The sequence below is a fragment of the Centruroides sculpturatus genome, unplaced genomic scaffold, assembly GCF_000671375.1.
Source record: "Centruroides sculpturatus isolate CEXI.00-Female unplaced genomic scaffold, Cexi_2.0 scaffold118, whole genome shotgun sequence".
In the NCBI taxonomy this organism is placed as follows: domain Eukaryota; kingdom Metazoa; phylum Arthropoda; class Arachnida; order Scorpiones; family Buthidae; genus Centruroides; species Centruroides sculpturatus.
Window position 1 is genome coordinate 819698 of NW_019384377.1, and position 27987 is coordinate 847684.

Genomic DNA, 27987 nt, shown 5'->3' on the forward strand with positions numbered 1-27987 from the left:
ATTTGCTGTTATTTGCTGTAAATTTATTTTAATATTTACTGATTAATATTAGTGTGAGGGTTAGCCGGGGGTACGAAGTTGATAGAACTTGTGTACCGCTTAATCGGCAGCTAATCATGAGATTAGCCCACGGTCGTCTAAAAGGATGGCTTTTCTATGAGTGATAAAAGATGCGGAGACTAAACGATCGAAAAATCACAGTCTCCTCCGTCAGGATTCCTGATACCAGTTAAGGAAATTTATAATACATGCCCTAATCTGTGTTTACTTCTAATTATAAATATCTGGCATTTGAGTGACAACGTCTGAATAAATCGTAGGAGGGTTAACAGTTGAGTGAGTGGGAAAATGCAGGAGATTATTTGATACTAATAACAATAGATTTATTATAAACAAATTAAATGGATAATTACAATAAAATACAAATGATCATGGATAATTACAATAAATGGATAATTACAATAAAATACAAATGATCATTAAAAATACAATTGACATGAGAATGCAAATGAATGGAATTATTAACAATATTATCTAGGCCTATCTTCATGGAGATACTGACTATCGATCTTACAAACTAGGTCTATTTTGCGGAGAGAGTTTACAATATTTCTAACGATTTATACTACCTTAACAATACTTTTCTTCATTCATAAATGTTAGATACATATGAGGAGGATCTTCTATTTGAACCTGTAGTTTCATTGAACATGGCATAGTATGGCTAATTCAAACTGTAAAAATTGCATGGCGAATTCTCTTCCAGAAACTGCACGATTTTTTTTACATTATTTCATGTAACATTTTCTTTTCTGAAAACTTTCCAAAGATTACTTGCTAATGGCTAGCAGCCTTTTTTCCAAAATTATGAAAAAAGGGTTTTCTCAACTGACTAGCATTACTCTACATATAACATGTATAAAATTTGATAAAAATAACAACATAAATAAATAAAACTGCAGAATAAAACCAAAGCAATCATTAAAATCAACTCTAAGTTATTACTGAAAACTTTTATAATGGCATAGAATAACTGATTTTGTTAATTTAGAATACATAATGTGGTCTTAATACAGTTATTATACAATATTTTTATATGTATGCAGAGAATTGAATTATAAATATGTGAGATAAGAATTTTGACAGTATTATAATTGGAAAAAGATCAATTTGACTGTATATAAATTCTTTGGTCTCCTAATATATAAATAGAAAACTAAATCATAATGTTACTTTCTTCTAAAACATATGTTTGAATTGTAAAAAGGGAGAAAAACAGAATATAAAAAATTACTGTCATAGAATATAAAAAATACTTGATTATGCATATTTGATTTGTATATTAATTTAAATGCTTTCTATATAAGACTTGATGTTTCTTTATCTAGTCTGTTTTTCGTTGCTAAGTTATAATTGACTGAATTGTTTGTAAAAATTTAATGCAGAAAATATATTCACTTTCTTTTATTTTATATATTTTCTGCTTTATTTCATTTCTATTGCATTATTTCTTGTCCTATTTGAAATTCAGTATCATCATTTATGTAAATGTTTTTTTTAAATAATAATAAAAACCAATAAATTTTTAATATAAAGTTAGAAAATGACTATTTAGAGTAAGTTTATCTTCAGTACAGTACAATAAAAAATTTTAAAATAATTTACTTTATGCAATTTATTTTATAAAAATATAAAATATTTTTATTTTTAAATTAATGAAATTACAGAAATATGAGTTAATTATGTAAGGACCTTTCAGTCTTGTATCTTGTTTGTTTTTTCAAATTTAAATCTAGTTTGAGCAATGAAAATGGTATATTTAATCAAATCTCTGTTTCTGATTAATACAGATGCTAAAAAACAAATTTTAAAGGAGTTCACAGATAATTTTATTTACAAATGAAGTGTTTTTTTTTTTTGATATTATTCCTGAAAAATGTTTGATTTCATTTGATTCATTCTTTGTGTACTTAATGAATCATCAAACACCTGATGCTAAGAAATGTTTATTAAACAAACATTAGTGTTTTTGACCCACTATGATAGGCCATCTTTAGTAATTGTAGAATCTTCAGTAGGCCATCTATTTTGTATAATAGTAGAATCTGATGATGGGAGCAAATATCCTGAAGAATGTTTAATTTGTAAATAAAATTGAGATGTGGACTCCTTAAAAATTTATCTCTTAGCATCAGTATTATTCAGTTTACGAGTACATTATGGATTTGAATATCATGAAAAAAATAGTCTCTCAGTTTTTGATTAGAGTTCAAGTATGTTTTTAGGTTTAATCATTTGTAAAATCATTCCTACATTGATAAAATAGTCTATATATAGAATATTAATATATATAAATACACATAAATAAAATATATATTAATATTCTTATTTTAAATTTTTAAACATTACTTAAAAGTAGTCTGATGTGTATATTTTAAATAATGCATATACTTCTCTGTTTTTATCCAACCTCAAGAATAAATCTATAAGATTATCATTGACTTCAAAGGTAAAGTTTTCAGTTTGTTTTTTGATTTAACATTATCATATCATTTACAAATCCAAATTTTGTACATTGTAAACAAATACAGTTCCATATAGTATTTAAGTACAGGTATATCTTGAGTTACATCATTTCAAGTTACGTCGTCCTCGATTATANATGTAAGGACCTTTCAGTCTTGTATCTTGTTTGTTTTTTCAAATTTAAATCTAGTTTGAGCAATGAAAATGGTATATTTAATCAAATCTCTGTTTCTGATTAATACAGATGCTAAAAAACAAATTTTAAAGGAGTTCACAGATAATTTTATTTACAAATGAAGTGTTTTTTTTTTTTGATATTATTCCTGAAAAATGTTTGATTTCATTTGATTCATTCTTTGTGTACTTAATGAATCATCAAACACCTGATGCTAAGAAATGTTTATTAAACAAACATTAGTGTTTTTGACCCACTATGATAGGCCATCTTTAGTAATTGTAGAATCTTCAGTAGGCCATCTATTTTGTATAATAGTAGAATCTGATGATGGGAGCAAATATCCTGAAGAATGTTTAATTTGTAAATAAAATTGAGATGTGGACTCCTTAAAAATTTATCTCTTAGCATCAGTATTATTCAGTTTACGAGTACATTATGGATTTGAATATCATGAAAAAAATAGTCTCTCAGTTTTTGATTAGAGTTCAAGTATGTTTTTAGGTTTAATCATTTGTAAAATCATTCCTACATTGATAAAATAGTCTATATATAGAATATTAATATATATAAATACACATAAATAAAATATATATTAATATTCTTATTTTAAATTTTTAAACATTACTTAAAAGTAGTCTGATGTGTATATTTTAAATAATGCATATACTTCTCTGTTTTTATCCAACCTCAAGAATAAATCTATAAGATTATCATTGACTTCAAAGGTAAAGTTTTCAGTTTGTTTTTTGATTTAACATTATCATATCATTTACAAATCCAAATTTTGTACATTGTAAACAAATACAGTTCCATATAGTATTTAAGTACAGGTATATCTTGAGTTACATCATTTCAAGTTACGTCGTCCTCGATTATACGTTGTTTGTCATTATTTGATTATACAATTTTTCCACATAATTTTTATATATGGAAAAATAAAAATCAAGTTTAAGTTATTTTATTCAACTTTATGTCTGTCCACCACAAATATTGAAGTCAAAATATTACCAGAAAAGTGTTAAAGCACATAAAATCATATTAAAATATGTACATTTACAGTAAATGTTAATATAATCATCATCAAATCCTAGAGAACGAAACATGAAAACATCTGTGACTGTGTTGTCATCTTATTTAGTGGTCTTTAAGTGCTCAATATTGGTGTTTTCCATGGTAGTTCCAATATCTACCATTTGGCGTCATTGTCAGTGCTACTCGATATTGGTAAATTTAATATAAATTAGTTTATTTTCTACTATCACAAGATAATTTTAATAACTGTATTTGTTATTTAACCTTACAAAATCATCTTATTTTTTAATGTCTTAGAGCAAATCACACTCACAAATAGAGCATGATGTACTGTAAACATTGCCAAATTGTAAATATGTACATTTACAAGTATGTACTGTCGTACATGAATTCATAAATTTAGATTACTTTNTACTGGGCGTTCCACTGTATCTTTTTATTTGTCGAATTATAAACTTGTAAATTTAGCGCTAAAACTTTATATCCACCAATAACCATCAGCTACTTTATAAATTTGATTATTTATATACAATTTTATCAATTTATAATATTGTAAATCTATATAAAAAATTTTAAACTATTTTAATAGATTTAGAATAGTAGTAAAAACAATCTTAAAATGTGCTGTACATACTTTTAAAATGCCACTAAGATTTTCATATAAGATTATCATAGAAAATAATCTTTACATGTTTACATGTGAATAGATATTTTAAAAGTATCTACTGTAAACATGTGAAAATAATTTTAGAGATATTTATATCGAGGTGTTACCTAATCTGTTTAAAAGAAGTATATTTATTAAATTTTAAATGTGTTCTGATAATCGTGTTAAAAATTTGGATCAAACTACACTCAAAAAATACAAAAAAATCATACATTTTGTGTATAATATACTGTTCATTAAACTTATCAGCATGAAGAGAACACTGAAACTATCACAGTACTTTGTGGAATTTTCCATTTGTGGAGCGTCATTTAACACTAAAACAATTTTAAGATTTTGGATAAAGGACTATCAATCTGTATAAATCTAATTTGAGTTTTTAATGGATATATTAAATTATTTTAACATTTATATTTTAGTAAAAAAAAATTATATGGATGGATTTGATTATTAATATAATTCAGATTTGGCTATCTATATACATTTCTATTCTATTATAAACTTTAAAGCGAGGTGCGGAAAAAATTAATTATTCTTTTAATATCAACTATCTGTTTCATCAGATGAATCGTAATAATTATCTTGATCGCTTGTCAATTCTGATTTTTCTGTAGTCTGTTCTTTTCCTCCTTGTTTGGCATTTATGTAACGGAGAACTGTTCCTAAAACATAAAATAAATTTGTTATATGCTTTACACGTTATTTTAAATAATGCATATACTTCTCTGTTTTTATCCAACCTCAAGAATAAATCTATAAGATTATCATTGACTTCAAAGGTAAAGTTTTCAGTTTGTTTTTTGATTTAACATTATCATATCATTTACAAATCCAAATTTTGTACATTGTAAACAAATACAGTTCCATATAGTATTTAAGTACAGGTATATCTTGAGTTACATCATTTCAAGTTACGTCGTCCTCGATTATACGTTGTTTGTCATTATTTGATTATACAATTTTTCCACATAATTTTTATATATGGAAAAATAAAAATCAAGTTTAAGTTATTTTATTCAACTTTATGTCTGTCCACCACAAATATTGAAGTCAAAATATTACCAGAAAAGTGTTAAAGCACATAAAATCATATTAAAATATGTACATTTACAGTAAATGTTAATATAATCATCATCAAATCCTAGAGAACGAAACATGAAAACATCTGTGACTGTGTTGTCATCTTATTTAGTGGTCTTTAAGTGCTCAATATTGGTGTTTTCCATGGTAGTTCCAATATCTACCATTTGGCGTCATTGTCAGTGCTACTCGATATTGGTAAATTTAATATAAATTAGTTTATTTTCTACTATCACAAGATAATTTTAATAACTGTATTTGTTATTTAACCTTACAAAATCATCTTATTTTTTAATGTCTTAGAGCAAATCACACTCACAAATAGAGCATGATGTACTGTAAACATTGCCAAATTGTAAATATGTACATTTACAAGTATGTACTGTCGTACATGAATTCATAAATTTAGATTACTTTTTTCTGTACTATATTAAAAACTAAAATTTATTTGTTTGTAAGCTTAAAATAGATTCTTGTTAATAATATATTATTAAAAATGCATTTATAAATAAAATACAGAACTGGGAATGGTTATTTGTAGTTTAGCCTAGTGACAAGTAAATTTGACTTACGTCGTTTTTTGACTTAAGTCGCCTCTCCTGGAACCAATTACCGATGTAAGGCGAGGTATACCTGTATGTTCTTTTCTGTTTTTCATTTTATTTCATTTTGTTTTGTTGTTTTATTTTTGGTCACCCATTAATTACAAGTATACATTATATTTGGATTTTACATCTATAGTTTTTGGGCCACTTTTGATTTCTTCTTCCCCATTGTGTACAATGATGCACTTTTCAGGATCTCTTTCAAGTTGTACATATAATTAATGGACAAGGCCTTTGAAAATAGAAGTAATCTGTTTCAAAAATGTTAAAAAACATCTGTTAAATTTTTATATTTCACATTTTTTAAGCATTTTCATTTTTCTTATTGTTAATTTTGAATTTGGCTAGAATGTGTCAATGAAAGTTTTCAAAAATTGGTATTCCAGATACATTATATTTTGGTTACTTAGTACACAATGGATGTGTTAGATAAAATTTGAGAATTATCTTGGAATCTGAATTGGAGTTGATTTTAATTATCAAATATCTTGTATGGAAATTTCAAATTATATTAGGCAACTGATGAAGGCTGCTAAAATCGATCGAAAACATTATTAGAGAATTAAATGTTTTTGCTGGACTGTTAAAAAAGGCGTTGTTTACTTATATTATTTATATTAGGCACTTAATGAAATACTAATTATTATGCTGAATAATGAAAAAAATATAAACTTTTATAATTCAGTAATGTTAAATAAATTTTAATGAAGGTTAATTTTTTTAAGATTAAAATTTATTAAATGAACAAAGTAAATAAGAAATTGATAGAGAAGAATTATTTCCAATAATTTATTATTATATAATATGAATCACAATAAAACTTTAAAAAAATTTTTTATTTTAATTATATAAATTTATACTTTGTATTTTATTTATTATAATTAGGATAATCATTGTAATTAATTGATATTACTTTCATTAAGCATTTTTAATCATGTTTTATTAATTATTCATTATGTTTTATATAAAAGAGTACAGGTGACCCCCCGTATAACACGGGAGTTATGTTCCAAAAAATTGCAGTGTTATGTGAATCCGTGTTATACGAAACAAAGAACTAGTGCGAAAAGGAGGGTTAGGTTCCAAAAATTAAAAAAACATGCCATTATATTTTCATAATTAAGATAAATATCTTTATTAAAATTATTTGTCATCACTAAAAGCACTATTAACCGAGAGCATTTTTTTTTTGGCAAGTTATCCTTATCCTCTGAGCATTTTTCTGCATTATCTTCAGATCCATGCTCTACCTTTTGCAAAAAGTATGTAATTTTAGATTGCTTGCTTCTAGTTAAAAGATCTTTATAAATTTCCTTATATAGTGCTAAGCACTTATGAAGAAATTTTTACATACTTAAGTACTAATAGTTCACGAAAATAATAATTTTCGTGAACTATTAGTACTTAAGTATGTAAAAATTTATTACATTTCATGTTGTATGAGGGTTTTACCCAATTCTTGAACCGTGTCAGAGTGAATCCGTGCTATAACACTACCGTGTTATACAGAGATGGTTTCAATTCTCAAATCGTGTTAGAGTGAATCCGTGCTATAGAAGTGCTGTGTTATATGGGGGTTACCTGTAATATAAAATTATTTCCAAATTTAAAATAAAAAATAGAATGGAATACTTAAAATTGAAAATAATAATTTGGTTTTGTAGGTGGGAGAAGGGGAGTGGTTATCCTTAGATGCTGAGTTAGTCATGGCAAATGGAGAAGTGGTTGGGACCAAAATACCTACTGGCCACAGCATTCTTATTGAAGCTCATTTTGAACTCCCATATGGTATGTTTACTATATTTTAACAGAAATTACATGTACATCAAGAAGTTCTGTTTAAAATATAAATAGTAAAATTATTATATATAGTTTTACTATTTAAAATTATATAAGCTATATATATATATGGCCTATATTATAATTAAAATACTTTAAAATTAAGAAAACAGATTAAAATATTTTAGAAAATTGATATTCTTTGTCTACTGTTTTAAAAAATGGTTTGGTGGTTGGAGTAAAAAATTTTGATAAATAAAAATGTGATTTTCTGTCAGTTTATGTAGTCTTCAGTAGTCTAATTAAATTTGAATAATAAAAGATTTAACACATACTAAATCAATGATTGTTTGTTTTTATTTTTAGAATTAACTTTCAATTAATTGGAGGAAATGTATATAATTGTGATTAATTATAGAAATGATTTTTAAAAATTATTTTTAAATTACTACAAGTAATATATGAAAAAAAAAATATGTTTAATTAAAATCATTTGGATCATTATTGTTAATTTTGTTTCATTATGATGATAGAAGTTTAATTCGTTCGAGACTGCATATTATTCAATACTAAATGACTTACTATGACACCTTGTGAACATGCAGCCCAAGTTTATTACTTCCAAACGTTTTTAGTCATGTTAAATGACCTTTCTAAGAAAAAGAAAACTTCTTTTTTAACCTCTTGTTTTTTATTTTGTTTTTTCTTTTGGTGAGAAAGGTCATTTAANGTTTTCTTTTTGGCAAGTTATCCTTATCCTCTGAGCATTTTTCTGCATTATCTTCAGATCCATGCTCTACCTTTTGCAAAAAGTATGTAATTTTAGATTGCTTGCTTCTAGTTAAAAGATCTTTATAAATTTCCTTATATAGTGCTAAGCACTTATGAAGAAATTTTTACATACTTAAGTACTAATAGTTCACGAAAATAATAATTTTCGTGAACTATTAGTACTTAAGTATGTAAAAATTTATTACATTTCATGTTGTATGAGGGTTTTACCCAATTCTTGAACCGTGTCAGAGTGAATCCGTGCTATAACACTACCGTGTTATACAGAGATGGTTTCAATTCTCAAACCGTGTTAGAGTGAATCCGTGCTATAGAAGTGCTGTGTTATATGGGGGTTACCTGTAATATAAAATTATTTCCAAATTTAAAATAAAAAATAGAATGGAATACTTAAAATTGAAAATAATAATTTGGTTTTGTAGGTGGGAGAAGGGGAGTGGTTATCCTTAGATGCTGAGTTAGTCATGGCAAATGGAGAAGTGGTTGGGACCAAAATACCTACTGGCCACAGCATTCTTATTGAAGCTCATTTTGAACTCCCATATGGTATGTTTACTATATTTTAACAGAAATTACATGTACATCAAGAAGTTCTGTTTAAAATATAAATAGTAAAATTATTATATATAGTTTTACTATTTAAAATTATATAAGCTATATATATATATGGCCTATATTATAATTAAAATACTTTAAAATTAAGAAAACAGATTAAAATATTTTAGAAAATTGATATTCTTTGTCTACTGTTTTAAAAAATGGTTTGGTGGTTGGAGTAAAAAATTTTGATAAATAAAAATGTGATTTTCTGTCAGTTTATGTAGTCTTCAGTAGTCTAATTAAATTTGAATAATAAAAGATTTAACACATACTAAATCAATGATTGTTTGTTTTTATTTTTAGAATTAACTTTCAATTAATTGGAGGAAATGTATATAATTGTGATTAATTATAGAAATGATTTTTAAAAATTATTTTTAAATTACTACAAGTAATATATGAAAAAAAAAATATGTTTAATTAAAATCATTTGGATCATTATTGTTAATTTTGTTTCATTATGATGATAGAAGTTTAATTCGTTCGAGACTGCATATTATTCAATACTAAATGACTTACTATGACACCTTGTGAACATGCAGCCCAAGTTTATTACTTCCAAACGTTTTTAGTCATGTTAAATGACCTTTCTAAGAAAAAGAAAACTTCTTTTTTAACCTCTTGTTTTTTATTTTGTTTTTTCTTTTGGTGAGAAAGGTCATTTAACATGACCAAAAATGTTTGGAAGTAATAAACTTGGGCTGCACGTTCACAAGGTGTCATAGTAAGTCTTTTAGAAGTTTAATATTAAATCTGTAAAATAAAAAGAAATTAGTATCTTGAGATAATAATATTCAAAACTTAATATCTTAATAATAGTTCTGAATAGTAATTATGATATGAAGAAATAATTGTTATAATTATTATTCAGGAACTGTAACTATGTAAAATTAATTCTAAATATATACCAAATACAAATATTGTCTTTATCAATTGACAGTTGTTAGAATATTTATTTTGTAAGAAGCACAAATATTTCAGTTTTTGTTTGATTTAAAAGAAAACATGTTTCTAGAGTTTTTTTTTTTTTTAATCTACTAGCTGTATGCCTTGCTTAATTTCTTTTATATTGTAACTTTGATTTATAAGCACATCTTGTTCCTGAAAATTTGTTGTAAGTTAATCTTATAAATTGGGACAAGTTTTTCCATTATTTCTTATGGTGGAAATTTGAACCTCATTCTTACATAACCCCGTATAACACGGGAGTTATGTTCCAAAAAATTGCAGTGTTATGTGAATCCGTGTTGTACGAAACAAAGCTTAGTGTCTGAATAGCCATAACAATGCCTTATGCATATTTATTTAAATAAATATGCATAATATATGTTAACTTTTATATCAAATTAAAGTGTAAGAATNGCAAGCTGATCAGTCATAGCCCCAGAGTGGACGAGATGGGTTCGCTTGGTCACAGAAGCGATGGTAGGTGACAGAGCTGCAACAACTGGAGCAGTCCGCGAGACACAACACAAATTTTAGCAGGCACGACTTCAGGCTTAATCCAGATGAAGACGACACAGATTAATCGCCATAGAATTTTTAGGAAAACTGCGTTTTGACCTTGAGATTCAGGCTTTTTATAGTATTTCTTCCTGCGTCCTGTATTGTATTAGTCCTGCGTCCCATTCCTCACTTCCTGATTGTTTTCTTCTTTGTGTTCAGGTGAAAACTGAAACCAGATCAGGTCACGAGAAAGGTTTGTTCTGAGGCGTTTTATTTGACACCTGTTCGTCGACTCTGATCAGAGATTGTTGATAAACCTATAAGCCTTTCGCTCATAATTTAGCCTATTGTTTCTGCTATCTGTTATTTTAGAACTTTAACGATCGTATGTGATGTTTTTATACCTGTCAAATCTTTCCCCTTTTCCGAAAATTTAACCTAGATCAACTGTTTGTGAACACGTTTTCCTATATTTTCATTAAAGAAAACCCATTTTACAAATAAAATTACAAAAATACTGATGGCTAGAACGGATTAATTGTATTTGCATTAATTTCTATGGGAAAAATTGCTTCGGTTAACGAACAGTTCGGTTAATGAACGAACTCGTGGAACGGATTACGTTCGTTAACCAGGGTTTCACTGTATATTTTTATGTAAAGTATAATTTATTTTGATGAAAATTAAGTTTATATTAATACCGTGTTTCCCCGAAAATATGACATCCTATGAAAATAAGACCTAGCAGATGTGAGGCTCTGGACAGGTCCGAACCCTCACTAAAATTCGCGGAAAATAATTGTTTTAAAGAAAATAATATAGTAGTTAGAAATAGCTTTTTATTTTATGAAAACGCGACGCTAGACAATAGAAGACTTGTAAACAATAGAAGAATGTAAGTCCGTCGACCATTTCCGGTTGGAGATCGAATTAATCTTCGATTTTGACCTCTTCCGCGCCCCGAAAGGTTTCGAATTGTCATCAGGTGACGACGGGAGACCAATCGGAAAGGGAAATCTGAGAGAAAACAGATAAAACCCCGGAAATTCGAGGACGCGACGGATTCTTCTCCCGAAAGTTCCAAGTGACGGATCTGTTGTTGTGTGTGTGTCTCGCACCCATCTTCGTCTCCATCTCCCGACCTCGGATCGACATCTTTCCATCAACGGAAGTCAACCGCATCGTCCTGGAGTCGTCGAGACGTGATGGAATGGTTCCTTCGCGAACAAGGGACACTCCTTCAAAATGGGACTGTCTTGGAAAGGAGAGGAAGACCCAGCGACTGCAGCCGACATAGAACTTCCAAGATCGCAGTAATCTTGTAAGCTTCTTTCGTGTTTAATAAACGGTTGTGTTGTTTGTAAACGAAGCATCTATCTCTGACTCAACTGCTTCCACATGTTGATTGTTACCGCTCGGCAATCCAAACGGCAGGGGAGACGATGACGATACATATCACCTATTATTGTTCATCGAGATTTTTAAAATTTCTCCCCCCCTCGGCCCCCACACAGAGGTTTTGCTGAATTGCTAAATATAAGGCTTCCCCCCAAAAGTAAGACTTAGCAAAGTTTTTCTTTACTCATAATGGTCATCGACAGATAGTTGAAAGTGGCCATTGGCTTTTTGAAAGTACAGCCACTGATTGGTCAGCAGACAATCACGCCACATGGCATGATTTGCATAAGACTATGGCTTGGAAATCACAGATTTGCATAACGTTATGGCTGGTGATCGCTAATTGGTTGGCCGGGAATCACATTACATCACATCTGCATAGTGCTACGGTTCAGTAAGCACTAATTGGTCATTGGATGTCAATGCTATAAAAAGGTTAAGTTGAAGCGAGAGTGGGAAGTCCACTCCAGCACAGGAACTTTGCAAGTTCACTTCAGTTTTATTTAAGTTCAGTTTGACACGACTGGATATATGTCACTCTCATCTAAGTTTGACTAGGGAATTTTTTGTTCAACAATAAATATGAATTCTTCTTCATGGAAAAATAAGACATCCCCTACGTTAAAAGTGAATAATTATTATTGGACTTCACGCCAGATATTAGATAAGCAAGTTGAGAAAATTATCGTCTAGGCGTTAATAACCAACATCTATCGCTACAAACAACAAGCGCTTTCAACAAAACTATTTTTGTCTTCTTCAGGTTAAAAGAACAGTTAATATCCTGGATATTAACTGGATATTAACTTTTAACCTGAAGAAGACGAAAATAGTTTCGTTGAAAGCGCTTGTTGTTTGTAAGACATCCCATGAAAATAAGACCTAGCGCATCTTTGAGAGCAAAAATTAATATAAGACACTGTCTTATTTTCAGGGAAACAGGATACATAATGACATAAATTTGTTTGATGTATCAAAATTATCATAAATTTTAATGGTATTATATTTCATAAATCAAATCTGCATTTTTGGATTCTAAATAATATACACAACTTTAACAGCTGAACAATTGCATGTTATTGACTCTAAAAATGACAGATTTTATTTGATATTAGAATTGGATTATTTGTGTTTTTAGAATTAAATAAATTATTTGTAGTTGAACTGATGAACATAGAAATTGTATTCATCTTAAATTGAAGAATCAGTACTGTTGCAATTTTATTTCTATAATATTTTATGGAATTATTATTTTGTATTGAGTAAATTCAATGCTGTCTTGATAGTAACTGCACCTGTGGCAGGACCAATTTTTGCCACTTCTGCTTCCAGAATTGTTGACTTCTAACACTATGAATTATTCATAAACAATTTTATATACATTTACAAGACTCTATTGTATTTTGTTTATTATTTTCATTTTCATTTATTTCTTTTTTTTTCATCACTTAAGACAGTTGCCTCATTTCTTCACCCATCAAGCCAGTCCTGAGTAAATGTATAAATATATACAATATTTTTTATTGTGTAAAATTTATAAAGAATAAAAGTAAATAAATCACTTGTACAGAATTTTTGCTTATCTATCATAACTAAATTTTCTCTTTACAAAAAAGATACAAGTTATCAGTAAAATTTTATTTTCTTATGTTCTGTTGTAGAAGTTAGTGAAATTAATATTTGTATATATTCCTTCTAATATATCTGTATAATCTTTCTAAATAAAAATTAAAAATGAATTGGCATGAATACTTTGTGAATTTTAAATTCTTTTAGAATAATATAAAAAATTTGTACTTTATTTTTTTTTAAATTTGATTTATAATCATTTGATGTAGTTATTAATTCATAAAAATTTTCTTTAATTTTGTGTATATTTTCTGAAATTGTCTGTAGGATATATATCTTACATTATCAAAAAATAATTTTTATTGAAACGTAAAATTAATAATTTCATAAATTTTGTGAATTGCAGATTTACAAGAAGAAGAAGAAGCTGAGCTCATGAAAAAGTTAGAAATTTTAAATAGTATTATGGACCAAGAGGTAAAAATCTTTCATTTATTTTTATTTGTTTGAAGTGGTGGTGATGATAAATTGAAAGCCAAAAAAAAGTAGTTTTAGAATTAGATGTAAGAATTATATTTTACAATCCAGCTATTTGAGATAATGAATGTTTGGTTTAAGATTGTTTTTAATTATAGGTATACTTACAATTTTGTAAGTACCTATAATTAAACTGACAATTATTTAATTGTTATGAGATATTGAAGATCATACTAGAAAGTCATTACATTATTTCTATAGTTTCTATTGTGTTTGTTTTTGCAAGCTTTATTAACATGCCAATTGAAAGTATATACCATATTTACTTGCATATAAGACAAGGTTTTTATTTATTTTTCACTGCTTCAAAATCTAGGTCATACTATATGTGTGAGTGAAGGATTCTTTGTGGGAATTTTGGAATAATTTTGGTTAACTGTGTATTTGCATTTTTTACTGGATGCTCATCCTCTAATGTTTAAAAACATAAGTATTTTACATAGGTCATTTGAATCATTCTTGTATATTGTCAGGAATAAAGATGAATAGCAATAGGAAAAGCAAAGCTTTTGAGTTGAATTCCAAAATCACATGGGAACCTAATATAAGTTTTAATTCATTTCCACATGAAAACAGATGATTATTTGGAAATCAGAATTTGGAGAAACTTGCAAGTGTAATCGACAGAGAGTGGATTTGACTGTTAAGAATTGGCAAAAAAGGTTCTCGATTGTCCAGCTTTATATGAAAAAATTATGTTGTTGATTTACAAGATTTTTCCTTAAAGTTTAAAATCCAGTAATTATTGCAGGGCAATGTGTGCATTTATGTTCATTTTACTCGTGATTAAACGAAATAAAATTAGAATCGTATTAATAAGTCTAATTTTCTTTATTTTGATCTTTAAAGTCACACCTTGTCCTATAAGCATGATCATCTTATATGTGAGTAAATACAGTAAATTTATAATAGATCCAGTTGTGGACAATCAGTCTTCATTTTGATCTCAAATATATACAAGATTTCAAAGACTGAAGGATATTTTGTAATCTATAACTTGATTTTATAAAAATTAAATGTACGAAAGCTTCCACTATGTAAGAAATTTTTAAATGTAAAACCAACAACAGATATGAAATTCCTTTAACATTAAGATTGATCATTTTCAAAGTAATATAACACTTGAACGACTAACATCAAAACAATACCTTTTATACTTTTCTAGCTTGGATGTATTTAAGATAAACAAACAAACATTTTTGGTTTATTCATAAACCTGCTTCAGGTTTAGCATTAGCATTCAAAAAATACATCATTTTGAAATTCCACAACAGAAAGTTAAATGCATTCTATGACATAACTGTTTAAATTTAAAATATTCAATTCATAAGAATAAGTATACTTTTAAAATACAAAGTGAGATAAGCAAAATTCCAACCTCTAAAAAGTGGAGTATCCCAAATACTCCAGCACCTTCACACAGCAAAAAGGAGAAAGAGAAAGAGCTCACACATAGATTGTATTTGGATATAAAATGTTATGTTGACAAAAAATGTATGTTTGAATTTTGATTCTTTTATCCAAATTATTTAAAATCAGTTTATTGTATATGAAACAAACTAGTGTACACAATAGTATACTGATAAACAAAACTGAGTTGTAATGTGTGAGAAATATTTCAAAGTAAGGCAATTCTTTTTAGTAAATGAACTATTTGCCTAAAACAACCTCATTTTTATTGATTTTTTACAAATTCTCAAGTGTATTGCAAAATTATTATTGAATATAATTAAGCATGTATTGGACCCTAATAGTTCATTTATGTTAGATAAACCCAAGCTGGAAAAGTGTGAGAGGAATTACTTTGATGATTGATCATTTTGTTATTTATGAATTTTATAAATATAAAATCATTTCTAATTGCTACATGATTGTACCTATGCATGAATAACTATAAATAAAAGATTTATTTGATATATTCAAATATGAAAAACAATTGGTTTAAAATACTAATGTATTTAAAAGTAGATGAAATATTTATCAGTATTATATTTTAACATTTTGTATATTTGGAATAGGGATTGAAATCAACAATATTTATATACAAATATTATTTTCTCTCATTCATTTTATATTTAAATGTTTGTCACAAACAAAATGGAAAATCATTCATTACATACATATTTTAGTGTAATACTAAAATATATATTATATATGTAAAAGTAATAAAAGCAGTTGACTAGAATGTTTATATATATATTTTTTTAATGAAGTGTGATAGTAACATTAGAGTATGGAATATACGAGGCATGTCCGGAAAGTAAGTACCGTTTTGGACAAACTCGCATAAAAAATATTTTTTTAAAACAAAATTTATTTTTACATGAAAGAGCATGTCTGAAACTATTTTTCTACATAGTTACCACCATTGTTCAGACATTTGTCATATTGGGAAACCAACTTGTCTATACCCTCTTCAAAGAAAGATGCCGCCAGTGAAGACAGCTACTGCTCAACATCAGTTGTTGCAACAATCTCATGCAAAACAGTATTTGAAATTTGTGGAAACTCATCACAAAGCAATCTTATTGTGAACTGTCTGTTTTCAGGAATTTTTTCATTTACTTTTGCAACCAAACCATCATTGACAACAGAAGGCCAGCCACTCCATGCTTCGTCATGAACATCAGTGCATTCAGCATTGAATTGTCTAACCCACTTTCTAATCATTCCATCACTCATTACATTTTCACCATAAATCTCTACAAGTTGATGATGAATTTCAACTGGCATAACATTCTTTGCATTCAAAAACCGTATTACAGAATGCACTTCACAGTCGGCCAGATCGGCAATAGTCTTAAACATTTTGAACGCTCACTAACACGTGGAAAAACAACACAATCTGGCTGTAATGGCGTCACTGGACTGACAATCAACCAGAGAGACGTGTGCGCAGGTGCTGAACTGCGATACTACCACTGCAATGGCGGAACGACGAAATGGTACTTACTTTCCGGACACGCCTCATAATTCTCTTCTCTTTAATCTTTGCTTGCCATTGAAAATGGAATCATTTCCATATTCCTAGATCAAAGATTTTCACAAGGCATTTATCCACATCTGCAACCATGTGAAATCATAAGGTCTCTTGCTACAGTTTTCATTCTTTTGTCTTTAAGATTTTATTCAAGCTAAACGTTTTTGAAAAACTGTTCAAAATGATGGATATTTTAATGATAGAAAATGAAAAGTTGCAAAATAGACTCCCTGTAGAAATTGACCTTTTGGAAAAGCATGCTGAATTGACCTAGTGACTATATTTGAGAATCCCTGCACTAGATCTATATTCTGAAAAATACTAAAGTAAAATACTGAATTATAACATATATACCACTGATTCTGAATATTTATGAAAAATTACTTGGGAGAATATCTGTTCAGTTCAATAACCAGTTTACCAGAAATATCATTTTTTATTATTTGTTTGTATATCAAATAAATTCAAACTAAGAATGTAATATCAATATTATGTTTAAAGAATGACAGTTGAAAAAAATAGATGAATTTTTATTAACTTGCAAATATTCACTCTTGTACAAAATACTTGTAATACAAACCATAAGTTTTCAATTTAAAACATACACAAATAAGTCATAAACCCAATTTTTAAGTAATGCCAAATCATCTGCTGTATTATTGGGTTACAATAAGGCTAATTTCATAATTGGATGTAAAGTAATTTGATTAGAAGTATATAAGGCGATTAGGCTATTATCTCATGATTTATTATAATTATTAAAATTATCATGAGATGGTGGCCTAACCACTTATCTCTAGTCAAATTACTTTACATCTAATTATTAAATTAGCCTTATTATAACTTGATAATATGGCATGCCATTTGGCATTTCAGTTTAAAAATTATACAAATTTTGTTGAAATTATATTTCATCAAAATGAGAATTTGTAAAAAATCAATAAAAATGAGGTTGTTTTAGGCAAATAGTTCATTTACTAAAAAGAATTGCCTTACTTTGAAATATTTCTCACACATTACAACTCAGTTTTGTTTATCAGTATACTATTGTGTACACTAGTTTGTTTCATATACAATAAACTGATTTTAAATAATTTGGATAAAAGAATCAAAATTCAAACATACATTTTTTGTCAACATAACATTTTATATCCAAATACAATCTATGTGTGAGCTCTTTCTCTTTCTCCTTTTTGCTGTGTGAAGGTGCTGGAGTATTTGGGATACTCCACTTTTTAGAGGTTGGAATTTTGCTTGCTTAAACTTCAGTTTTGACATGAATTGCCAAAAATTTTATGATGCTCAATACACCTGAGTAAGTGGAACTTCTAAAAACTGTAATATATAATAATTCTTCTAAAAAGTGTAATATATAATAAATATTTTTGAAAGAATTTTTGACTAATTATTTCTTAGTAATATTGATATATATATAAATATTTTTTCACTGTACATTTTTCTCATTAATTACAAAACAATTATTTTGACATTATTTATGTTAAATAGGAACTAAAGGATAACAGTTAACTATGTATTGTGGAAGCACACATCAATTGAATATTTTTAATTACTAGTCTAATAGATGTAAAATGTTTTAAAGCATTAATTTTAACTTTATATCAACTCAATAAAATAGTATTTATACAGAATTGATGCAATTATTTTCTTTTTACAATTTCTTAACTTTCATGTAAATCATGTTGCCAAATTTTTCTGATTGGTGGGCTATATTGCTCATAAATTGTGAGTAGGCAGGCTATGAATATATTGTATAAACCATATATTTGAAAAGTATACCTATTTTCCAAAAATGTAACATGTTTAAACTGATTTGCAAATAAAATTTAAAACAGAAAAATATGATTTACATTTTTATTTAATTTATATGAACTATACATTATTTAGAAATTTATAACTATATAAAATTGTGGAATTATTAAAATTCAGAATAAAATTAGTATTTGTTATATAGAAAACACAAGTAATATTGTTTAAAATACAATTGATAAGAAAACTTACCTATAAATTGATGTGAACCATGGGGTTGCATTTCTTTGCAGTTTAATAAAATTAGGTTCTATCTCAGTAACTGATATCTTTAAAATATTTTCTAGATGAGCATCAGTTAATGTGTTTCTAATTTTATTTTTTTATATACTTTTATTTTAGAAAAATTATTGATAGTTCACACACAAACATGCATATTAAATATGTATGAAACCTTGATCTATTGTTTTTGGCTGGACTTGGGGGGAAACAACTTAAAAAAACAACTGACGTGGGAAATTTACTATGTCTATATTTTTATTGTTTATCTCATATGAAATATGTATTTTCCAGTGATATGTCTATATTATGACTGTTTGTAATACTAAATGGTATGGCACTTGCACACAAATGTGTATTTTTCTACATTTTAAAAAATTGTTAAGAATACTGTGATTTTTTTTTGTTTATTTGTAAAAATACTTAATATATTGATATATCAGAGGCAGACAATCATAACAATTTGATATTGTGTAAAAATGCCTTAATTATATGGTAAACTACAGCAGTATAACATTTTCAGATTCATTACTAATGGTAAATGCATATGTCTGTTGATATAGAAGATTATGTGGAAAAGTGTGTTTCTAATTCTTTGGATTAACAGTTCAAAATACATTTTCATATGTCACAATCTTTATTTTAAGTACATAATATGCATATAATTTATGATGGCAGCCATTTTAACTTCTGTTTTTAGCACTCGGAACCATTCTTCAATAGTGCTGCAGTGGCTAACTTAAAGCAGAAATAGCTTAACTGTCTTTTAATAAAGCAGCTTTAAGCGATTTTACCAGAAAATGCACCCAATGTATAAAATAAAATAAAATACATTTAATTGCTATGTAAATAATCACAAGAATTATCCAGGAAAAGACAATAACCTGTCTGTCTGTCGGCATGATTACAACATTATAGTACAGTACTATATTTTATTACCTTATTAGATAAGTACAGTATATTAAGAGGAGCTATTTGGGGAAGTGTATAAAACTTTTTAACTTTTAAATATGGGGAGCTTTTATTATTAGTACATGAAAATCAGTCTCTCGATTTAATGCCTTTTATTGTGAGTACAATGATTGATGTGGAATAATATTTTTTTTTTAGTTAAAATACAGAATGAATATTGAGAGAAAACAAGTTATACAGGAACAATCGATTGAGGATAGATAGATAGATAGATAGATAGGGAAAATGGGAACAATAGATTGAGGTTTCACAGTATATAATGTGCTACCAAAATAAAAATCATTTGCCTAGAAAACTTTTTTTAAATTAGAAAATTTGTCTTCAGGTAATTGCTTATAAAAAAAAATCTATAAGATTGCTCTGTTTAAATAAAGTCTTGATCTACTCATTATTTTGAATCTCTATTAACTCCATTTGGCATTCATTTGGTGCATTGACCATGAAAAACGAAACTAGATCTCCAAACAATGAAATTCTGTCTTCAATAGCTTTGAAATCTCTAAAGTCTCTAAAGCATTCATTTATTGCAACCTCTAGTAATTTAACTATTTTTAAAAATAAGATTTTAGGAATAGATTCTTGTAATTCATTTTAAAATTTCCAATAACTTTTAACATGATTCAAAATGTGTAAAATTATTCCTTAATTTTTGCCATGAGAAAACTTTTTCCCAAATACTTTAACTTAAATTATTGTGCAATATATATATTTTTCTTTCCCCCGAAGTTTTAGATTAAATTCGTTAATATACTGTATTAAATCTGATAAGAAAGGAAGTTTCCAAACCCAGAGGATTATTTAGTTCAGCAATTTGACATTCTTTTTCTTCAAAAATATATCAATTTCTCTTCTTAATAGGAAAAAATGGTGGAGCACTTTAGTCCATATTAGCCATTTTCTGAATGATATGGAACATCTCCATAAATCATTTTAATCAAATTCAGAAATTTTTTAAATTGTCTGTGATTCAATTCATTTGATTATATGTAATTTATACCTGACACTACTATTCTTATCATTACTTCATATTTTAATGTTTTCCAAGCAAAGCTTGGTAATGAATGATGCAATGCAATATTAATGATTGCTGTAAATTAATTTCATGCATTTTAGTATTAATTCTCCTAACTGAACCGAACCAGTTTTTACATATTTTTTGCACCATAAGTTGTTACTTCTTAAATTTCTCCTTCAGTTTTAAATTCTGAATAGTTTTTTCTACATTACTAAATGTATCTTTACCAGTTGTTGTTCATTTTTATACTACAAAGAGATGATAAATCTTGTGTTACATAGAAATTTTTATCAATTCCTCTGAGTATTATCATAAATAGTGCTGTATCTCCAATGTTATTACTTTCATCTAAAGCTATAGAAAAATATTTGAAATTTATACATTGTTGAATTAATTGAGATTGAATGTCTTCCCCAAACTCTTCTGTTTTGAACAACAACAACACACCGGGATGTAGTAAAAATGTACTCTATGAACCGATGATCAGTGTGCAATGAAAAAAACAAAAGAGAAAGTTCTTTGTTTACACAGAGATTGACATCAATCTTTAAATGTCAAGATCTGCTAGCCATACAAATGTGCATGCAACATGACAAAAATATTTCTTGAGCATCGGCTTCAAACAATTCTTCAAATTTTTGTAATCCAAATGTTTTATGTTCCATCAGAAATTCTGTTTAACACCTGAAGAAGAACTCAGGAGAGTTCAAAAATGTTAGTGGCAAACTTTCTCTTTTGTTTTTTTTTTTTTTTTNTTGTTACTCTGTTCGTGTTACTGTGAATCTACTTATCATTTTGTTTTAACAATGTATATTTTTACGACTTTACTGTTTTACCAGAACCTCAGTTTATTATTATTATGTTATTGTATCAACATTACCATTTTTAATGGAAAATCTTGTTTTATCACGTGCTTACTCTTTCAATTAATGTTCAACGCATCGAATCCACATGTCAAATGTAAGTCCACATTCTTTGTTCATTTCTGTCAATCACGGTCTTTTTATAAAAATTGTTAACCTCCTATTAATTTTGCAGCAAAAAGCTGATGAGGGACTCCATGTCCGAAATGCATTCTGAAAATAAAATAGTGAGTGTTTTTCTAAATCTAATTTGATGTCTTGTGGTGGTGTAATAAGTCTAGCGGTAAAGTAAAGCCAGTCTTAGCGCTCACAAGCCATACGAATCTTTTGTTTACAAAAAAAATATTATTCTTGTAAAACTACCAAAAACAGTTTCTTTTGTGAAGACATTGTTTGCTGTTAATAAGAAAATTACTTGAGTGATATGATATATATAAAGCTGAATTAATTGATGCATCTTTAACAGTGGGTGATGAAGTTTCTACTTCAGTGTGAATAGTGGAAAGATTTCACTTTCAACTATCTGTGCCTGAAGATGGTAATGTAATTGAAAGCATTAGCATTATTTAAACTTTACCCATGTACTTAAAAAGTGCATTGAGTAATTCAGCTGATTAATTACAATGGGTAGTTCATCCTTATAAAAATTAGACGACAAAGATCAAACAGCTTTTTATTAATTAAGTTTGAATATCATGTTTAATTACAGTTTAAAATTTTATATAAATTTCTTCATACTTCTTTTTAAAATTAATAACAATTATAAAAATTGCTGTTTTAAAATTCAAAATAAAATTTTCATATTTCTATAATAAATTATATTGGAGAATTATTATAATAATTCTGTAATAATTATTCTAGTGGCAAAAAGAAAATTAACTTGATAAAAGTTTAATAGAAAAATTATATTTTATGGAAACTACCAGTTTTTTTTTTTCCATAAAGACATCAAGCTATTGATTTTCACTATACTTTTTCTAACAATCTAAATTTAAAAAAAATATAGATACTGTATGTAAAATTATAGGTGTTGATGTTAGTGTTTGAGTTATTAAAGTTATTTTTGCTTTTAGTTGATCCATTTATCAGTCAATAAATTTTTAAAATGTAAGCTATAATTTGTTTTGAAACGTTTTATTCGATATATCCAGTTATATTGATTTATTTTGTATTTTGAAATATAAATATATATGCAAATGTATATATTAAAGGAATGAAATTTTCTATAAAATCTAATCGATATTCCTTTATATCCATATTGATCAATAAATTCATCAAAATTACTTGAATATTGTTAGACTACTGTATTAGTTTGGCATATATACTGTATGTACATTCAATTTTTGATATAATTTTACTAAAAGTTTTAAATCTTTAATCATAATTTATTATAAAAATACTATATAATGTGTAATCCAATTTTTTAGTTTTAAATCTATCTGTTTAAAGTTGAAAATATAGATTTTAGTGAAATTTTCTTTTTGATTGTTTAGATCAAGTCTGACAAAATAACTAGAAGTATTTTATGTTCTGTATTGTAGATATTAAAAAAATTTGCAATTTTGAACATTTCTATATGGTCAAATATACTTGAATTCTAATTCTTCTAAACATTACAACTTTTAGTCTAATATTTTAATCAATTATGCTTATTATGTTTATTATTAAAGTTTTAAATAATAATGCAATATCTACAAATTCTATGACAGAATTATTAATTTAAAATAAAATGAAACATAAAATGATGTATGGAATAAAAATATAATTATTTCTGATCAAAACAGTAGGACATTACATGTTAGATAACATAAGCAATAAATTAGAAGTATATTGATTTTGTAAACTGAACATGAATTGTATTTTTTTTTTTCTTTTGTATGTTTAGAAGCTCTGTCTTTTTCAGAGCTTGCATGTCATTTCATTATAGCCAAACATGAGATGTATTTTTACTAATGAAATTAAATGGATTTTATATTGTACCAAGTTTAAATTTTGTAATAAAAATTATTTTTCAAAATAACTATTAGTTACTAAACATATAATTGTTACTACATCTAAATTCAAAATTAAATGTAATGTTGTTTATTATAGTGGCTATAGTGCACTTTCCAAACAACAATCTTATTTAAAATTCAACAAATATAAACAGAATGTCAATAGAATAAAATTCTAAAAATTCCTTAATTTTGCAAATTAAGAATATGCTACAATAACATATGCTACAATCAATTGGATTATTTTAATACAGTAGTTAAAATTTCATTATTTGTACAATAATTTTGTAATTATTGTTCAGTATTGAAATTTATTGATGTTGGTGAAATATGTTTTGTTCACTTATCATTACTGTGAGAAGCCAGGGGGTAGAGAGTTGAACTTTAAATCCCTTTTAACAATGACGGTCTGGTGAAGACCACTCACATTGTCACTGGATGGCTTGTAATAGGAGGGCTATTTGTTTCAAGTGGGGAGGTCGCAGCTAAGTTGAAAGGGTGTTTGTTACTCTGAATAATGACAGGTTAACAGTTTAACTAAATAACAAGTTTAATAGAAAAATAAAGCATAAGATACAATATACAAGTGACAGATACCATTATAGCTATGCATTACTATGCTAGAGGTGAATGACCTAGACTACAGGTGTTTATAATATTACTAACTCGAATGCTAAATGATTGAGAGAGAGAGTTTACAATTGTGAGAGTATAATTCCTGAAGACTCGATGGTTCTGATTCTGGATCCTGTTCATTCGATATTGATAAGAGGCTCTTGGATCTAGTTGAGGTAATTTCTGGGTGGCCCATATCTGGATTTTGCAGCAAAAAGCTGATGAGGGACTCCATGTCCGAAATGCATTCTGAAAATAAAATAGTGAGTGTTTTTCTAAATCTAATTTGATGTCTTGTGGTGGTGTAATAAGTCTAGCGGTAAAGTAAAGCCAGTCTTAGCGCTCACAAGCCATACGAATCTTTTGTTTACAAAAAAAATATTATTCTTGTAAAACTACCAAAAACAGTTTCTTTTGTGAAGACATTGTTTGCTGTTAATAAGAAAATTACTTGAGTGATATGATATATATAAAGCTGAATTAATTGATGCATCTTTAACAGTGGGTGATGAAGTTTCTACTTCAGTGTGAATAGTGGAAAGATTTCACTTTCAACTATCTGTGCCTGAAGATGGTAATGTAATTGAAAGCATTAGCATTATTTAAACTTTACCCATGTACTTAAAAAGTGCATTGAGTAATTCAGCTGATTAATTACAATGGGTAGTTCATCCTTATAAAAATTAGACGACAAAGATCAAACAGCTTTTTATTAATTAAGTTTGAATATCATGTTTAATTACAGTTTAAAATTTTATATAAATTTCTTCATACTTCTTTTTAAAATTAATAACAATTATAAAAATTGCTGTTTTAAAATTCAAAATAAAATTTTCATATTTCTATAATAAATTATATTGGAGAATTATTATAATAATTCTGTAATAATTATTCTAGTGGCAAAAAGAAAATTAACTTGATAAAAGTTTAATAGAAAAATTATATTTTATGGAAACTACCAGTTTTTTTTTTTCCATAAAGACATCAAGCTATTGATTTTCACTATACTTTTTCTAACAATCTAAATTTAAAAAAAATATAGATACTGTATGTAAAATTATAGGTGTTGATGTTAGTGTTTGAGTTATTAAAGTTATTTTTGCTTTTAGTTGATCCATTTATCAGTCAATAAATTTTTAAAATGTAAGCTATAATTTGTTTTGAAACGTTTTATTCGATATATCCAGTTATATTGATTTATTTTGTATTTTGAAATATAAATATATATGCAAATGTATATATTAAAGGAATGAAATTTTCTATAAAATCTAATCGANATTTTAGAAAAATTATTGATAGTTCACACACAAACATGCATATTAAATATGTATGAAACCTTGATCTATTGTTTTTGGCTGGACTTGGGGGGAAACAACTTAAAAAAACAACTGACATGGGAAATTTACTATGTCTATATTTTTATTGTTTATCTCATATGAAATATGTATTTTCCAGTGATATGTCTATATTATGACTGTTTGTAATACTAAATGGTATGGCACTTGCACACAAATGTGTATTTTTCTACATTTTAAAAAATTGTTAAGAATACTGTGATTTTTTTTTGTTTATTTGTAAAAATACTTAATATATTGATATATCAGAGGCAGACAATCATAACAATTTGATATTGTGTAAAAATGCCTTAATTATATGGTAAACTACAGCAGTATAACATTTTCAGATTCATTACTAATGGTAAATGCATATGTCTGTTGATATAGAAGATTATGTGGAAAAGTGTGTTTCTAATTCTTTGGATTAACAGTTCAAAATACATTTTCATATGTCACAATCTTTATTTTAAGTACATAATATGCATATAATTTATGATGGCAGCCATTTTAACTTCTGTTTTTAGCACTCGGAACCATTCTTCAATAGTGCTGCAGTGGCTAACTTAAAGCAGAAATAGCTTAACTGTCTTTTAATAAAGCAGCTTTAAGCGATTTTACCAGAAAATGCACCCAATGTATAAAATAAAATAAAATACATTTAATTGCTATGTAAATAATCACAAGAATTATCCAGGAAAAGACAATAACCTGTCTGTCTGTCGGCATGATTACAACATTATAGTACAGTACTATATTTTATTACCTTATTAGATAAGTACAGTATATTAAGAGGAGCTATTTGGGGAAGTGTATAAAACTTTTTAACTTTTAAATATGGGGAGCTTTTATTATTAGTACATGAAAATCAGTCTCTCGATTTAATGCCTTTTATTGTGAGTACAATGATTGATGTGGAATAATATTTTTTTTTTAGTTAAAATACAGAATGAATATTGAGAGAAAACAAGTTATACAGGAACAATCGATTGAGGATAGATAGATAGATAGATAGATAGGGAAAATGGGAACAATAGATTGAGGTTTCACAGTATATAATGTGCTACCAAAATAAAAATCATTTGCCTAGAAAACTTTTTTTAAATTAGAAAATTTGTCTTCAGGTAATTGCTTATAAAAAAAAAATCTATAAGATTGCTCTGTTTAAATAAAGTCTTGATCTACTCATTATTTTGAATCTCTATTAACTCCATTTGGCATTCATTTGGTGCATTGACCATGAAAAACGAAACTAGATCTCCAAACAATGAAATTCTGTCTTCAATAGCTTTGAAATCTCTAAAGTCTCTAAAGCATTCATTTATTGCAACCTCTAGTAATTTAACTATTTTTAAAAATAAGATTTTAGGAATAGATTCTTGTAATTCATTTTAAAATTTCCAATAACTTTTAACATGATTCAAAATGTGTAAAATTATTCCTTAATTTTTGCCATGAGAAAACTTTTTCCCAAATACTTTAACTTAAATTATTGTGCAATATATATATTTTTCTTTCCCCCGAAGTTTTAGATTAAATTCGTTAATATACTGTATTAAATCTGATAAGAAAGGAAGTTTCCAAACCCAGAGGATTATTTAGTTCAGCAATTTGACATTCTTTTTCTTCAAAAATATATCAATTTCTCTTCTTAATAGGAAAAAATGGTGGAGCACTTTAGTCCATATTAGCCATTTTCTGAATGATATGGAACATCTCCATAAATCATTTTAATCAAATTCAGAAATTTTTTAAATTGTCTGTGATTCAATTCATTTGATTATATGTAATTTATACCTGACACTACTATTCTTATCATTACTTCATATTTTAATGTTTTCCAAGCAAAGCTTGGTAATGAATGATGCAATGCAATATTAATGATTGCTGTAAATTAATTTCATGCATTTTAGTATTAATTCTCCTAACTGAACCGAACCAGTTTTTACATATTTTTTG

At 27.0% G+C, this 27987-nt stretch overlaps 2 protein-coding genes across 2 annotated transcripts in view; one reads left to right on the plus strand and one right to left on the minus strand.

Annotated features, from left to right (window-relative positions):
- Positions 1 to 7896, plus strand: part of LOC111617369 (protein unc-13 homolog A-like) — a 58820-nt gene extending 50924 nt beyond the window's left edge. Inside the window, exon 5 of the mRNA XM_023358671.1 lies at positions 7753 to 7896. Within this exon, the coding sequence (XP_023214439.1) occupies positions 7753 to 7896 (144 nt within the window). The remainder of the gene's footprint in view (positions 1 to 7752) is intronic.
- Positions 7897 to 16654: 8758 nt separating this feature from the next.
- Positions 16655 to 17017, minus strand: LOC111617379 (putative uncharacterized protein FLJ37770). The gene has a single exon (XM_023358681.1). The coding sequence runs from the start codon at positions 17015 to 17017 to the stop codon at positions 16655 to 16657; it is 363 nt and encodes a 120-aa protein (XP_023214449.1).
- Positions 17018 to 27987: the final 10970 nt, after the last annotated feature.